Source organism: Acanthopagrus latus, chromosome 21, assembly GCF_904848185.1.
Source record: "Acanthopagrus latus isolate v.2019 chromosome 21, fAcaLat1.1, whole genome shotgun sequence".
Taxonomy (NCBI): domain Eukaryota; kingdom Metazoa; phylum Chordata; class Actinopteri; order Spariformes; family Sparidae; genus Acanthopagrus; species Acanthopagrus latus.
In genome coordinates, this window is record NC_051059.1 from 28,171,552 (window position 1) to 28,188,567 (window position 17,016).

At 46.9% G+C, this 17,016-nt stretch overlaps 2 protein-coding genes across 8 annotated transcripts; one reads left to right on the forward strand and one right to left on the reverse strand.

Moving 5' to 3' along the window:
- The first annotated feature begins 263 nt into the window (after positions 1–263).
- Positions 264–8,644, forward strand: klhl18 (kelch-like family member 18). Its single transcript, XM_037085066.1, has 10 exons — positions 264–459; positions 4,615–4,745; positions 4,873–5,013; positions 5,297–5,495; positions 5,583–5,743; positions 5,823–5,959; positions 6,175–6,397; positions 6,491–6,595; positions 6,884–6,995; positions 7,190–8,644. The coding sequence occupies exons 1-10, from the start codon at positions 331–333 to the stop codon at positions 7,574–7,576; spliced, it is 1,725 nt and encodes a 574-aa protein (XP_036940961.1). The 5' UTR covers positions 264–330; the 3' UTR covers positions 7,577–8,644.
- Positions 8,645–12,042: 3,398 nt separating this feature from the next.
- bfsp2 (beaded filament structural protein 2, phakinin) lies at positions 12,043–16,962 on the reverse strand. 7 transcript variants are annotated; one of them, XR_005072156.1, is made up of 8 exons: positions 15,370–16,961; positions 15,012–15,094; positions 14,751–14,907; positions 14,341–14,502; positions 14,136–14,264; positions 13,808–14,049; positions 12,690–13,095; positions 12,043–12,616 (listed from the first exon to the last, which is right to left on the reverse strand). XR_005072156.1 is itself a non-coding variant. In XM_037084313.1 (7 exons), the coding sequence occupies exons 1-7, from the start codon at positions 15,811–15,813 to the stop codon at positions 12,538–12,540; spliced, it is 1,281 nt and encodes a 426-aa protein (XP_036940208.1). In that variant the 5' UTR covers positions 15,814–16,962; the 3' UTR covers positions 12,043–12,537. The 7 variants fall into 7 exon arrangements, 4 of the variants coding, with proteins under 4 accessions (XP_036940208.1, XP_036940207.1, XP_036940209.1 ...); XR_005072157.1 differs by having other exon boundaries at positions 12,043–12,601; positions 12,676–13,095; XR_005072155.1 differs by having other exon boundaries at positions 12,676–13,095.
- Between the last annotated feature and the right edge of the window lie 54 nt (positions 16,963–17,016).

The following is a 17,016-nucleotide window of genomic DNA, read 5'->3' on the forward strand; positions in this document are numbered from 1 at the left end:
TGCTTGTGTCTGAATTGTGTTCTACAAATAAACTTGAGCTGTGTTGATGAGCAATCATTGAGGTTGAACAAAACAACCTCCACTGTTGTTTTGTCGACATGTGTTTTTCTTTGTCAGCTTCACACAAAATCAGACTTTAAGGGGAGACTCTGCTTCTGATCTTGTGGTTTTAATTTTGTTCTTTGGCCAAAATGTGCCAAAGGTTATTATGAAAGCCAAACACCAAGGCGGAAGTGACGGACCGTGTCTTTTATTTTGAAGGCCGAGCCTCCTGTCTGTGTACGGCGGCTCGGAGGGTCACTCCGCGCCGCTCCGCCGCTCCTGCTGACGATGGGAGACGTTCTCTGTGAAGAGCTCGAGGATTTAGTTCATTTCTCAGTGCACGACCTGCCGGCACGAGGCTATGTCGTCATGGAGGAGATCCGACGTCAGGGCAAACTCTGTGATGTCACGCTCAAGGTAAAGGTGACGACGCTCGAGGCTGAAGTGAGCCTGCTAGCCTGCTAACAGCCCGTCCACAAGAAGCTAGCTGAGGCAGCTGAGCTAACAGTGTGGATGCTAACAACAACAGCTAACCGCGGATTATCAGGAGAAGCTAATAGCCAGTTCAGATGAGCCCGTGACGTCACAGGCTGTTAGCATTGACGGGGTCATTAAAGCTAACTCGTCTAACCTTTGACCTGCCGAACACCGGAAACACCTGAGAGCAGCGCAGCAGGTTGTTGGTTGGCTGTCGCGTTGTCATGGTGATCACTGAGGTGACGGCTGAAGGTGTTTCCGGTGTTTTAAAGGACGTGTGTGCGCGCGCGTGTGTGTGAGAGAGACACAAACTCTTGTGATGAACTAAAGCTTGATGGTAATTGGCTGCTGGTCAAACATGGTGAACCTCCATCACACCGCCATGTTTGTTGACAGTGTTTGATGTCACAGCATTCAGGAAGTGAACATGTAACAGGACGTGTTTGATTACTCTTACATTAAACTTTGATGAATATAAAAATTCAGTGTGACTGAACAAAGGTGACGCCACAAACTGTTTTATGTTCTTATGATGGTGACTCTGTGTGTGTGTGTGTGTGAGGTAATGAGCCTGAGGTGGCGTTGTGGGTGGGACCTTGATGAGAGTGCAGAGAGGTGACAACAGACTGAAGGATTGCATTTTTGAATAAATCACTTTTATCTGCATTCAGACACAAAAACATTACTGATAATCAGCCAGGTCAGTGATTGACTGTTTCTGACTACACTTATGTGACACAAATTCACCGGGCGTCTGATGTGGTGCTCTACATATGTTTCTAAACAGTCTCTGTTTGGAGCAGTGATCTCACAGCGACAACACATGAAACATATCAATCTGATCAGTTATCAGCTGAAAATTAAACAGCCAATAGCAAAGTGTTTTGACTTAACAAGCAGAGTGTCTGCTGTAGTCTGCTATAATCTGTCTATTGAAGTCTGCTGTAGTCTGCTGTACTCTGCTATAGTCTGTCTACTGTAGTCTGCTATAGTCTGTCTACTGTAGTCTGTCTACTGTAGTCTGCTGTAGTCTGTCTACTGTAGTCTGTCTACTGTAGTCTGCTGTAGTCTGTCTGCTGTAGTCTACCGTAGTCTGTCTGCTGTAGTCTGTCTGCTGTAGTCTACTGTAGTCTGCTGTAGTCTGTCTACTGTAGTCTGCTGTAGTCTGCTGTAGTCTGCTGTAGTCTGTCTACTGTAGTCTACTGTAGTCTGCTATAGTCTGTCGTAGTCTGCTGTAGTCTGCTATAGTCTGCTGTAGTCTGCTGTAGTCTACTGTAGTCTGCTGTAGTCTGCTATAGTCTGCTGTAGTCTACTGTAGTCTGCTATAGTCTGTCTACTGTAGTCTGCTGTAGTCTGCTATAGTCTGTCTACTGTAGTCTGTCTACTGTAGTCTGCTATAGTCTGTCTACTGTAGTCTGTCTACTGTAGTCTGCTATAGTCTGTCTACTGTAGTCTGCTATAGTCTGCTATAGTCTGTCTACTGTAGTCTGCTATAGTCTGCTATAGTCTGCCTACTGTAGTCTGTTGTAGTCTGCTATAGTCTGCTGTAGTCTACTGTAGTCTGCTATAGTCTGTCTACTGTAGTCTGCTATAGTCTGTCTACTGTAGTCTACTGTAGTCTGCTATAGTCTGTCTACTGTAGTCTGTCTACTGTAGTCTGCTATAGTCTGTCTACTGTAGTCTGCTATAGTCTGTCTACTGTAGTCTGCTGTAGTCTGCTATAGTCTGCTGTAGTCTACTGTAGTCTGCTATAGTCTGTCTACTGTAGTCTGCTATAGTCTGTCTACTGTAGTCTACTGTAGTCTGCTATAGTCTGTCTACTGTAGTCTGTCTACTGTAGTCTGCTATAGTCTGTCTACTGTAGTCTGCTATAGTCTGTCTATTGTAGTCTACTGTAGTCTGCTATAGTCTGTCTGCTGTAGCCTGCTATAGTCTGTCTACTGTAGTCTACTGCAGTCTGTCTACTGTAGTCTGCTGTAGTCTGTCTACTGTAGTCTACTGTAGTCTGCTATAGTCTGTCTACTGTAGTCTGTCTACTGTAGTCTGCTATAGTCTGTCTACTGTAGTCTGCTGTAGTCTGTCTACTGTAGTCTACTGTAGTCTGCTATAGTCTGTCTACTGTAGTCTGTCTACTGTAGTCTGCTATAGTCTGTCTACTGTAGTCTGCTATAGTCTGTCTATTGTAGTCTACTGTAGTCTGCTATAGTCTGTCTGCTGTAGTCCGCTATAGTCTGTCTACTGTAGTCTACTGCAGTCTGTCTACTGTAGTCTGCTGTAGTCTGTCTACTGTAGTCTACTGTAGTCTGCTATAGTCTGTCTACTGTAGTCTGCTATAGTCTGTCTACTGTAGTCTGTCTACTGTAGTCTGCTGTAGTCTGCTGTAGTCTGCTATAGTCTACTGTAGTCTACTGTAGTCTGCTGTAGTCTGTCTACTGTAGTCTACTGTAGTCTGCTATAGTCTGCTGTAGTCTACTGTAGTCTGCTATAGTCTGTCTACTGTAGTCTACTGTAGTCTGCTATAGTCTGCTGTAGTCTACTGTAGTCTGCTATAGTCTGCTGTAGTCTACTGTAGTCTGCTATAGTCTGTCTACTGTAGTCTACTGTAGTCTGCTATAGTCTGTCTACTGTAGTCTGCTATAGTCTGCTGTAGTCTACTATAGTCTGTCTACTGTAGTCTGTCTACTGTAGTCTTCTATAGTCTGTCTGCTGTAGTCTGCTATAGTCTGTCTGCTGTAGTCTGCTATAGTCTGTCTACTGTAGTCTGTCTACTGTAGTCTGCTATAGTCTGTCTGCTGTAGTCTGCTATAGTCTGTCTACTGTAGTCTACTGTAGTCTGCGGTAGTCTACTGTAGTCTGTCTACTGTAGTCTGCTGTAGTCTGCTATAGTCTACTGTAGTCTGCGGTAGTCTACTGTAGTCTGCTGTAGTCTGTCTATTGTAGTCTACTGTAGTCTGCTATAGTCTGTCTACTGTAGTCTGTCTACTGTAGTCTGTCTACTGTAGTCTGCTATAGTCTGTCTATTGTAGTCTACTGTAGTCTGCTATAGTCTGTCTGCTGTAGCCTGCTATAGTCTGTCTACTGTAGTCTACTGCAGTCTGTCTACTGTAGTCTGCTGTAGTCTGTCTACTGTAGTCTACTGTAGTCTGTCTACTGTAGTCTACTGTAGTCTGCTGTAGTCTGCTATAGTCTGTCTACTGTAGTCTGCTATAGTCTGTCTACTGTAGTCTGCTATAGTCTGCTGTAGTCTGTCTACTGTAGTCTGCTGTAGTCTGTCTACTGTAGTCTGCTGTAGTCTGTCTACTGTAGATTGCTGTAGTCTGTCTACTGTAGTCTACTGTAGTCTGTCTACTGTAGTCTGCTGTAGTCTGTCTACTGTAGTCTGCTGTAGTCTGTCTACTGTAGTCTATTGTAGTCTGCTGTAGTCTGCTATCCTCAGATAGCGAGAAATGCAGGCAGATTTTTGTAGATGTGACGCTAATGATTTTTTTTGCATGTGACGCCTTCAAAATGGAAGTCACAAAACCTGACCCACACTCTCCAGGTGTTCCAGTCGATCAGCACCTGTGTCTGACACAGTACATTATTCCCCCCCAAGTGCCACAGTCTCAGAAAATACTGTGGGAAACACTGTCAAGTATTCTTTCTCCAGTGTTCAAAGATGGATGTAAATGTGGAGGTGATTAATCATTTGAATCAGTTTGAATGTCCTCATAGGAAATGTTCACTGGGTGGTGTCAGGACACAGAGGTGTGGACTGATTTCTCTTATTGATCTGGGATGTGTGTGATTGTTCAGATGCAGACGACCTGAAGTTAAAGGACAGGTGATGTCCAACAGTGCAGCATCTGCTGTGATTATTGTTCTGTATCATCATGTCTGGATGAGTGATGTCAGTTAAGTGATGCATTACCTGTCCAGCCTCATTAATGCACCTGTGATCACTGACATCACGTTGAGCAACTGCAGCACACTAATCCTCGGAGTGACGGACGGTTACACCTGCTGAATCAGCCGCTGATAACGCCTGCACCACGCAGGTGAGTCCGGTCTGTAGAGACCGTGTTCAGGTTAACAGGTTTCTTATGCTCTCTGCAGGTTGGAGATCACAAGTTCAGCGCTCACCGGATCATTCTGGCGGCCTCCATCCCGTATTTTCATGCCATGTTTACCAACGACATGGTGGAGTGCAAACAGGATGAGATCCTGATGCAGGGCATGGACCCCAGGTAACCAGAGACCAGGACAGGTACCCACCTGCCGATTTAACATGTCCGCCTCCAGTCCGACTCTAGTCCGACTCTAGTCCGACTCTAGTCTGACTCCAATCTGACTCCAGTCCCTGTCTCCCTGCAGTGCTCTGGAGGCTCTGATAAACTTTGCGTACAGCGGCCATGTAGCCATCGATCAGCAGAATGTTCAGTCTCTTCTGATTGGCTCGAGCTTCCTGCAGCTTCAGAACGTGAAAGACGCCTGCTGCTCGTTCCTGCAGGAGAGGTCAGTGAGAACTCACACATGGAGAATGGACTTGAGGTCATAGCTAGAACCAGGCTCTGTTTATAAAAAGATCATTTCAAAGGCACACGTGCGTAGTAGCAAGTATTTCAGGTGAAAGAACACCTGTTGACATCACTTTACAACTATGACTTGATTTTGAATCAAAACAAATAATTCAGTTTGAATTCTTCGATACGTCTTCACCCTCTGATCAATGGATCAATAAAATCCAATATTGAAATGTCTGAATTAGTGACCTGTGTGTCCGTGTGCTGGTGTTCAGGTTACACCCGAAGAACTGTCTGGGTGTGCGTCAGTTTGCAGAGACCATGATGTGCACAACTCTGTACGACTCGGCCAACAGCTTCCTCCATCAGCACTTTGTGGAGGTTTCTGTGTCCGAAGAGTTTCTGGGTCTGAGGACAGAAGAGGTGCTGGAGCTGGTCGGCTGTGACGAACTCAACATTAAAGCGGAGGAACAGGTGAGACCCCTGATTTGAGACCACTGACAGACCAACCTGCTCAGCGTGTTTGTATTACAAGTTGTTGAATGTGTTGTACCTGTGCAGGTCTTTGAGGCGGTCCTGGCCTGGGTTCATCATGACCGGGACCAGAGGGAGTCTCTGCTGCCTGAGTTGCTGTCAAAGATCAGACTTCCTCTGTGTCGACCTCAGTTTCTGTCAGACAGAGTCCAGCAGGATGAGCTGGTTCGCTGCTGCCATAAGTGCAGGTAAAAAAAAAAGAAAGGATGGGCTCTGTCTCGGACTCTGACTCTATTTCGGACTCTGACTCTTTGTGTTTCCTGTCAGGGATCTGGTGGATGAAGCCAAAGATTTTCACCTGATGCCAGAACGTCGTCCTCACCTGCCGTCCTTTAAGACGAGACAGAGGTGCTGCACATCCATCACAGGACTCATCTATGCTGTGGGAGGACTCAACAGCTCAGGTACGCTGCTTGCCTGTCTGTCAGTTCAAATACCTGCCTGTCTGAAACACTTTCATTTTGAAACCCTCATTTAGTCTGACAGTGCTCTTAATAGGAGTCTTATTCTGAAAATCTTACATTTGTGGTGATAGACGGACTCTTATTGTTTAAAAACTGTGCTGACTTTTGTAGAAGTTTGATGATGTCATGTTGCTGCTTGATATTTCATTTTTAAGGTGACTCCTTAAACGTGGTTGAAGTGTTTGATCCAATCGGGAACTTCTGGGAGCGCTGTCAGCCAATGAGGACAGCTCGCAGCAGAGTGGGCGTGGCTGTAATTAATGGACTACTATACGCCATTGGTGGATATGACGGCCAATCGCGGCTCAGCACCGTAGAGGTTTACAACCCAGAGACAGACAGCTGGACACGTGTGTCAAGCATGAACAGCCAGCGCAGGTTAATAGAATGATCAATACTGTGATCAATTCACTGATTGATACACTGACCCTGGGACAGAAGAGCAGTATAAACATGTGTTGTTGTCCTCAGCGCCATGGGAACAGTTGTGATTGACGGACACATCTATGTGTGTGGCGGCTACGACGGAAAATCATCTCTGAACTCAGTAGAGTGTTATTCTCCAGAGACCGACAGGTGAGTCCCACCTGCTGCAGGGGCCCTGCTTAGCCAAAGGCTAGCTGTTAGCTTCATCCAGCTGTTAGCTTCATCCAGCTGTTAGCTTCATCCAGCTGTTAGCTTTTCACCTGTTGCCTGTGCGATGATGCAAACAGCTGTTTGTTGTTGTTCCAACATTTGAAATAAAAATCACATTAATCATAATTACAGTCAGTCAACATTAAATATATGTTTACAACTCTGTGTGTGTGTGTGTGTGTGTGTGTGTGTGTGTGTGTGAAATGGTTACTGTACTTCCTGCTGCAGGTGGACGGTGGTGACAGAGATGAGTGCAAGTCGCAGTGCCGCCGGTGTGACTGTGTTTGACGGGCGCATCTTTGTCTCTGGTGGCCATGACGGTTTACAGATCTTCAACACGGTCAGTTTCACTGTGAAGCACACTGTAGAGTGTACTCTGTGTGTAATCTGTGTAATCTGTGTGTACTATGTGTATATTCTCTGTGTATACTCTGTGTACTCTGTGTACACTCTGTGTACTCTCTGTAGGAGAAAACGTGTTTCAGGATGACACGTGAATGTAAATAATGTGTTGTACCTCCTCCTGTCCTGCAGGTGGAGTACTACAACCACCACACTAACCGCTGGCACCCTGCAGCGGCCATGTTGAACAAGCGTTGTCGTCACGGGGCTGCAGCTCTGGGCAGTCACATGTATGTGGCGGGGGGGTACGACGGCTCAGGCTTCCTGAGCGGGGCCGAGGTGTTCAGCTCGGCGTCGGGTCAGTGGAGCCTCCTGGTGACGATGAACACGCGCCGCAGCAGAGTGTCGCTGGTTGCTACGTCAGGACGCCTGTATGCCGTGGGCGGTTACGATGGCCAGTCCAATCTCAGCTCGGTGGAGATGTACAACCCCGACACCAACCGCTGGACCTTCAGGGCCCCCATGGCCTGCCATGAGGGGGGGGTGGGGGTAGGCGTTATCCCGCTGCAGCCCGCCTAAACCCACCAATCAGAGGCTGTGGATTGACACATTACTTTCAGCTGTAGGCGGAGAGGCGGTGCCCTTCGCTGGCGTTGACTGAGCTTCATCAGTACAACGGCCGGCTCAGACCTGCACACTCGTGCCAGGGCTGTGAGATGTGGGTACAAACTGTAGGGCTAGCCTGTGCAGGCTAGCTGCTAGCGTTGTGAACTGTTTAATGTTAAATGTTGATTTTGTACGTGATTCAAACGACCAACAGGAAGTCGCTTCCTCTGTAAAACAAACAAAGAAACAAAGCTGCTGATTAGAGACACGATGAGCGACTTCACTGGACTGATTTATTGATCAGCTGTTATCAGAGAGTGTGATTGACAGGCGGGGAGTGAAGCAGACGTCTGTGTTTTTTATACTGAGAACCTTTAATGAGCTGCGGTCCACAGGGACGTCTCTTAGCGCCCCCTGCAGGCCGCTGACCGGCCTGTTCGCTGTCACACTGCTGCTGTCACTGTCAAACTTTTGTTGCTAATCTGTTGCTAACATGCAAATACCAACATATAGGCCTGATTGTGAACCAATGAGATGACAGAAACAATTAAATCCATCCGGAAAACAAAGAGCCTCTAAGAGCTTGCCAGTGTGCTGTGTGATGTCACACAGGTAGGTCCTGCTGCTCTCTGACACACCTGCTTTAAACTGCATCTGTTTACATTCAGCTTGTGCTGAATGAGCTGCCAGCTGCTCCTGTTTGCACTGTACCCATGAATGTAATAGATTACTTTGAAAAAAACTAAAAGCATGAAGATTCTCAGGGGAGATCTGCAGAGTCTTCTTCTCTGATTTCCAAGAGGCTCCTCATACCTGGTGTTGCCCTCCACCATGAGTAATAAACTGGTCGACAGTTAAATGGAGGAGCAGTGTGTGTGCGTGTGTGTGTGTGTGTGTGTGTGTGTGTTGACAGCAGTGAACATGTGCAGTGTGTCCTGATGGGGGCGCTACAGGACAGTTGACATGTAAAGGTTCATCCTGTGAGGAGCAGCTGTTGTGTTCAGTATGAAACAATAAAGACTGATGATTAATTAGGATTAATTATGTCATAATGTCTGATTAATGAGTTCAGTAATCAAACATCAGTTGGTGCTTAAAACAGAAGTTAGATGAAACAATGGATCAAACCCCAACAGCAACATCACAACAACCTACTTTCGTTTCTACTGTATGTGCTTCAATTGTCTCTGTGCTTAAAGTGAAACTCTCGGTAAAATGCAACTTAGACTTTTTCTGTGAATGTTTCTGAGTCAAACCTTTGTGTAAAAGCGTAATTACAATGAAAGAGGCACTTTTAAGATCTACCGTATTTTTGTTTTCAGGTAAAACTCATTTTCAATGGGAGTGCTACAGGCACTTGTATGATAACGTCAATAACTCTATTTTTAAAACAGTAAGAAGTCTCGACACAGCATGAAACTTTGCTGGTAGTATCACCAGGGTCTCTGCACATGAACACCAGCACTGAGAACATTATTTGTGTACACAGAGTCACTAAAAGGTTTTTTGAACAAGTCATGTTAGCAGTTGTTTTGTCCGCTGTCCTGCCAGTCGAGAATCTCTGAATGACCCAACATGGACGACAGTTAAGGTGGAACGCTCCTAAAGCTTGCTGCTGGGTGGGTCACTGCTTTCAGTTGATTTTGGGGGCATGGAAAACATTTGTAGCACTGTCTGATTTATAGGGGAAGGGAAATCTTCAATTCTCTTCCCTGTTACAGTAGTAAAGTGACACAGCAGAAATCAGTATTATGTATGTATGCATATACACCACCTGGCCAAAAAAAAAGTCACCACCTGGATTTATCTAAGCAAACAGGTAAGAGCCTCCTATTGGATATTTACTGCATGGGCGATTATCTTTCAGCTGGCAACAAGTTATTTAATCCCAACTAATGCAATGAGTAGCTTCTCATTTCTTAAACAACATGTGGAAAGACACATCCTGTGATCGTGGAAAAGATGTTTGTAAAGGGTCAAATCACTGGCATGCATCAAGCAGAGAAAACATCTAAGGAGGTTGCAGAAACTACTAAAAGTGGGCTAAGAACTGTCCAACGCATTATTTAAAACTGGAAGGAACATGGGGAACCATCGTCTCCCAGGAAGACGTGGTCAGAAATAAATCCTGAATGATCGTGATCAATGATCACTTAAACGTTTGGTGAAGTCAACTGATAGAAAAACAACAACAGAACCCTGACAGTAAGAACATTTCCACACACACAATGTGAAGGGAACTCAAGGGATTGGGACTGAACAGCTGTGTAGCCTTAAGAAAACCACCAATCAGTGAGGCCAATCGGAAACAAGTCTTCAATTTGCTCAGGAGCATAAAGATTGGACTCTGGAGTGATGGAAGAAGGACATGTGGTCTGATGAGTCCAGATCTACCCTGTTCCAGAGTGATGCTGTGAACATAACCTGCTCACTGGCAGGTTTACCTGAAGAAACCCTGAGTCTGACGGAGCTGTCCTTTACTTCTCAGTCTGATCATGTTGAAGCAGAAATAATTCACATAGTTTTACACCAGGAGGAGAATTTAGATTCATTTAGATGAGCTCTCACTCCCTGACGAGGACTGAACCGAACAGCAGTCCGTCATTTATATTCTCCAGCCGCACAGCGAATATCAGGCTACACGTCATCGCTGACGTCTCAGATCTGAACAATCCTCTTGGTTTTAAAAAATACAAACAATTTTAATCACTTTGCAGGTTAATCAATCACCTTCCAGCAGCCAGAAAAAGACAATTAACTCATATTTAATTTGGCTTTCTTTATTTCCCACAGATAACTACAACAGTAACCATCAGTAGAGCCTATTGTATTTTTCCCAACAATGTCATTTCAAAGTCTGCGTTTCTAGTTTGCTGCCGCATTGAGTATGAGATGAAATGACTTCTAGTTCAGTCTGTAGACAGTGTGTGTGTGTCTGCCTCTAATGTTGGTGCTGGGGGTGAGTGACGCCTTCAGGATCAGCTCCTCTGGTCGCCCAGCGACCTGACTCAGGATCAGCTCCTCTGCTCGCTCAGTGACCTGACTCAGGATCAGCTCCTCTGGCCGCCCAGCGACCTGACTCAGGATCAGCTCCTCTGGCCGCCCAGCGACCTGACTCAGGATCAGCTCCTCTGGCCGCCCAGCGACCTGACTCAGGATCAGCTCCTCTGGCCGCCCAGCGACCTGACTCAGGATCAGCTCCTCTGGCCGCCCAGCGACCTGACTCAGGATCAGCTCCTCTGGCCGCCCAGCGACCTGACTCAGGATCAGCTCCTCTGCCTCTGTCGGACGTGGTGGAGGTGGAGGTGAGGTATTTTATATTTAAATAAAATAAAATAGCCTAAAATAAAATAAAAAACTGACATTCAACCACTCCCTCAAAGGCAAATATAAAAGAAAGTGATGTTAAATCCAAAATGAAAAGACGGCCGCATCTAAAACTCTGTCAGTGATTTTTATTATAGCCGCAGCTGTTACTTTTTTTTTTCCCCCAGAAAATGTCTGCTTCCTGTTGTCTCCCCTGTTGCCATGGTGAATCACAGTATCGGAGCTCCATTGATGATGGCATTTTACTAGTCGTCAGGCACGAGCTCAAATCATAGTTAACATACTCAGAGTCGACTTACCTAACTCAGATCAGCTGTTCTGGAACTGAAAACTCAGAGTTTCACTTCACAGGGTAAGTCAGCTCAGAGTTCAGGGTTAGAGTTTGTTGAACCTGCTTTCTGGAATACCCCCCCTGTTGTTTCCATCAATGGATTTTTTTCTTCCTTGATGGCACGGGCATATTCCAAGATGACACTGCCAGGATTCACCAGGCTCAGACTGTGACAGAGTGGTTCAGGGAGCATGAGACATCGTGTTCACACATGGATTGGCCACCACAGAGTCCAGACCTGCACCCCACTGAGGATCTTTGGGATGTGCTGGAGAAGGCTTTGCTCAGTGGTCTGACTCTCCCATCATCAAAACAACACTGTACAGAAATAAATCTTGTGACATTGCACAAGCTTATCGAAACAATGCCCCAGTGAATGTGTGCTGTAATCAAATCTGAAGGTGGTCCAACGAAATATTAGAGTGTGTGACCATTTATTTTGGTGGCAACATTATTTTGGGCCAGGCAGTGTATATATATATATACTGTATGTATTCTTATATTTCCAAAAGTTCAGCTTTTTAATTTTTATTCAGATCAAAAGTTTGTTAAAAATTGTTTATGTTCAGGTTTGAATTTGTAACTTAACAGTTTGTGATTCAACAACTGTTTTTATGTCTCTTCTGATGTGAGCTCCGGTCACAGATCACTCATTGAGAGGGTTAACAGCTAACAGCTAACAGCTGAGCAGATACTGCAGCGTGTCTTCAGTACTCCAGCTCATCTGCAGATGTTTGACATCAGGAATGATTTTGCAGCTTTAACAGGAAACAATAAACAGTTTGACACTTTGAAAACTTGTTTATTTTCTTATTAAATCAGCAGAAGTTAAAACAATCAACAATAATCACAGCTGCAAGTTCACCTTCAAAATGTAATGTTATGTTCACAGAGCACTGATGGGACAGCATCACTTCCTGTCCTGACACCTCCAGTGACTGAGTACTGAGGAGATGAGAGAGGAAGCAGCTCAGCACCTTCCCTCAGCACCTTCCCTCAGCTTTCTTCATGGCTGCCTCAGATGCTGAAGAACAGATGATGAACTGTCACAGGTGAGTTTGATTAATTCACTTTGACAGCTGGCTTATTTAACACACCATGACGTCAAAGGTCAGCTGCTCTGTTTAACAACTCAGTATCCCACAATCCTTTGTGAGCTGATCTAATGCTGCATTCAGGTGTAAACTCATGAAGTCTGGTCGTGTGACCTCCTCTTGTATCTAGTTTGTCTCACAGGTCCAGGCTGGAACGCTGCATTCAGGTCAGGTCGTACATTTCAGACCCGCTGGCTGTCTGTGTGTCTCAGGTGTGACAGTGTCAAGGTGCAGCGCCTCCACCCACTGTGAAAAGAGAGACTAGAAAGGAACGAGAGTGATGATGATGTGGTGACGCTGCAGGTGTGAGTGGCCCTCACCTGGATTCATGTACCTGTGTGAAGGAGACGACGAGCCAATCAGAGCCCTCCGATCATTTCACACAAATCATTGTGTCCACATGAACAGAACCATGTGTTGTGGTTCTGTAGACTTCAATCAGAACCCACAACCCTCCACATTCTGGACCTGGGCACAGGTTCAACTGAGGAGTAATTCTGAATCTTGACATGTAATCTCACACTAATCCAGAACCAGAACCAGTCTGGACCTGAGGACCAGTTCAAGACTTCATATCATGTCAGCAGATAGAAAACTCATGAGAACAAACACAAACATCCAGAACGTTTCTGCTGGACTTCAGGAGTCACAGTCACTGTCCTGGAGGTCCTGGAGGTCCTGGAGTGTGGGTCCTTGAGTCTGGAGCAGCTCCCTCAGGCTCTGAATGCAAACCTGAACACCTGGTTTGACAATGAATTAATTTCACAGTGATTAAAAATGTTAAAGTTCACAGTTCAGGATGTTTGATGGCACTTTGGATGCAGCTGATCGATCAGCTGACAGTCTTATCATTTAATATGTTTGATCTCAGTTGATCCTGATTCAATCATTATCATATCTCACATATGAACACGTTGATATTTCAGCGTCTCAGGATCAGAACCTCGTGGTGTTCTCATGTGGACTCAGCATGTTGCTGTGACATCATGATCATGTGTTTATTGATCCTGGTTTATTTCTGGTCTTAAAGGCGCAATACGTGTTACTGATGGGCTGTTTATCAGCAGAGGAGAAGAAGAAGAGACGGACCGTCTGTCAGATTTATGAATCCTTTTTTCCAAGAATTTTAGCTAACTGCTGCTGTCAGAAGCTAAGCTTGATTAGCCGTTCAGCTAGCAGTACGGGCTGGGAGTTGAAAGCAGCGGTGGAACATTGGTGCTGCCACCAGAGCTTTGGACCAGGATCATCTGGGACCAACAGGTGCGCATGCAGACTTCAGGAGATACATGGCAACACTTTCTTCACATTCTGTTCAGAAAATATTTGATTGTTTCAACTAAAAGTCTGACATTGCTCTTTTAAATCTCACAATCATATGTTATTCTTCTCTGATGTTTCTCCTACATGTTTGTGAAGGATCGGTTCTGTCTGGATTTATAGTTGGTGACTCACAGCGTCTCTGTGGGCTGGAAGCGGCTCTCCTCTCCATCCAGGATGCCGTGGTACACGCTGATCTCCTGCTCGAGACGCTGCTTGTTGCTCATCAGCGTGTCGTAGTCGCGGCGCTGCTGTTCGATCTCGCCACGTACATCGGCCAGCTCCGCCTCCAGCTTGGACACCACTGAGCCCAGGTTCTGCAGCTCCATGTCGTGCCAGTGCTGGGCGTCCCCGAGGGAGTTCTCCAGACCTCGTTTCTGCAGGACGACAACAGAGCCACCATGACGTGTTTCTCAGCTCAGTTATTGATCGATCAGGTTATTGATTGTTGTGTGTGTCTTACCAGCGCTCTGATGGACTCGGTCTCAGCCTGCAGACTCTGGATCTTACAGCCTGTGTCGTTACACTCGGCCTTCAGCGCCTCCACCTGCTGCTCCTCAGGACTCAGCCTGCTGCTCACACACTGCGCCTCCTGCAGGAACACGCACATAGTCCATCAAACACAGTCCCAACATGTGAGGACACCTGTGCAGGTGAGATGTACTCACCTTACACTCCATGTAGCTGTCGGTCTCGGCTCGGTTCCTCTCTGTCACTTTCTCCCAGTGGCTCCTGATGTAGGCCAGGATCTGGTCCAGACTGGTTTCTATGGGAGCGTCGGGTTCATCCACCTCCCGTCCTGCCATCTGATTGTAGAGGACTCGCACATCCTGTCAGGACAAGCCGACGCAAAGTAGACCGGAAGTAGACAGGAATTAGACAAGGGACATTTACACATTAAGTTTCGTGGCCATAAAAGAAAAATATTCAGTCAGAAGCAAAGGGTTGTTGTTAAAGGACATTTCACTCTCTCTGTAATCTATCCTGCAACAGACGCTGAGTTGGCTCTGCTCGCTGGATATCTGTCTTGTGATTTGGAGGTTAAATTGTGTGTTTTTTGAACAGAGCTTGGTGCAACCTGCTCGTGGTTGTGCTCCAGGTTTCGCAGCTCAGCCCTCATGTTGTCCATCTGCTCTTCAAGCTCTGCCTTCGTCAGGTTGGCGTCGTCGATCACTTTGTACAGTGAGCCGATCTCCTCCTCCACCGCCTTCCTGAATGGCTGCTCGTTCTCATACCTGCGGGACCAAGGTAGACATTACTCCATCTGCACCTCCTCTCTCCTCTCCTCCTTCCCTCACTCCACTGAGGTCAGCAGTGACATCACAAAGTTAATAATGACCTGTCCTTGAAGTCCTCTGCGTTGGCCTGGACGTTCTCTGTCTGCAGCATGAGCCGAGCGTTGTCGAGGATAGCTTCACTGACCTGCAGAAAACACAGGAAATCAGAGACCTGTCGCCAGCTACAACCCCCCCCCCCCCACCCCCCACAGACACACACACCCACCCACACACACACCCACCCACACACACACACACACACACACACACACACACACATATACACACACACACGAGATAAACATCAGCTCTGTTTATATCACGTTGTTTGGTTACCATGGCGACACAGACGCGCGTCTTTTCTCTTCAGACAGATGTGAACCACAGCAACACGTCGTACCCTCCCACCCCGGTCCTCACCTGTCTGTAGACGTCCTCCCAGTCCCTGCGGAGTGGTCCCCAGGCCCCGGCGCTGGATGCCTTGCGGTCCAGACTCAGGCGGATCTGCTCCTCCAGCTGTTGGTTCAGCTGTTCCAGCGCTCTCACTTTGTCTCGGTACTCCATCAGGCAGCTGTTCAGTCCGGCCGCCGCCGCTCCGTGACCCGCCGCCCGCTCGCCGGTCCGGGGCAGCACCGGCGCCGCGCTGCTCCTCATCCCCTGCAGGAACACGCTGCTGATACCCAGAGCCCGCCGGGACACCCGCGTCCCCAGGCAGGACGCTCCGCCCATGGGTGGCGCGGAGCCCACAAAGACGCCTCGGGGTGCGGCGGTGCCGGCCGAACCTATCCGCCCGCACGCTGCGGGGGCCGGGCGCTCGGTGGACGGCTGTCCCAGGAAAGATGAGCGGCGTCGGGGCAGAGGCATGACGCTCAGCAGCTCCCAGTGTCAAACCGCTCAGAGCCGCTCAGCGCGCAGCTTTATGGACCGGCCGGGTTCTGGAAACATGGCCGCTTTTGTTCAGGAGGGAGGGGGGCCGCCCGGGCCACGAACCTTTGTTCTCATGGAAACAGAGCTGGAACCTGCTGCATCAGCACCGGAGAAGAGTCCTGAAACACACACACACACACACACACACACACACACACACACACACACACACACACACACACACACACACACACACACACACACACACACAAACCAGAAACAGCCAGACAGACTCCTGACGTCACCATGACAACAGTGAGATGGTTTCAGGTGACTCTCAGCAGGAAGTGGTTTTAACGCCCACACAGGTGAGAGTGTAGGAGGAAGTCATGTGATGGAGAATCTCTGCACATAAGCAGCGAGGCCGAATCCAACAGACTGCCCTGACCCGGATCAGAGTGCTGTGGTCTGATGGGTCCACATCAGTTTGTTGGAGGAGGAGGTGTTTTCATTTCTTGGTCTTTAACTTGAATTATCGTGTTTGTCGACGTTCATGTTTAAATGTTGATTTGCATGAAGAAGCAGAACATTTATAGAAACAGAACAAGTGTGTTTAAGATTAATACTAAAATAAGATGGAAGAGGAATTAAAACAACTCATTTATCAAATTAATACAGAAGTATGAATTTATATCACATTTTTTAAGCAATGCCAGTTTTATTTTTAATGTTACTTTCGTGCATTCAATGACAAATTATTAATGTAATGAGTCATTTATTCATTTGTCATTTTATATAAATTTACTTTTAATTTTGGCCTCCGCGTGCGCTACTCTGTTGCATTGTGGGACGACAGAATGAAATGATTAACACACTTCTTCAAAGACGGGTGTTCGACAAAATATGTCCAGCAACAGCTCAGCAAGTTGTCACGGTGACGGCTGAGTGATCGAGATGAAACTGTTTTCCACAGAACCAACTGAAAACACAAACAGGATGAGAGGAGGAAGGATGTGAAGAAACCAGTGAGACTGTTTCATCAACTTCCTCTTGTTTGTCACGCTCTCTCTCTCTCTCTCTCTCTGTCTCTCTCTCTCTCTCTGTCTGTCTCTCTGTCTCTCTGTCTGTCTCTCTGTCTCTCTGTCTGTCTCTCTGTCTCTCTGTCTCTCTCTCTGTCTCTCTGTCTGTCTCTCACACACA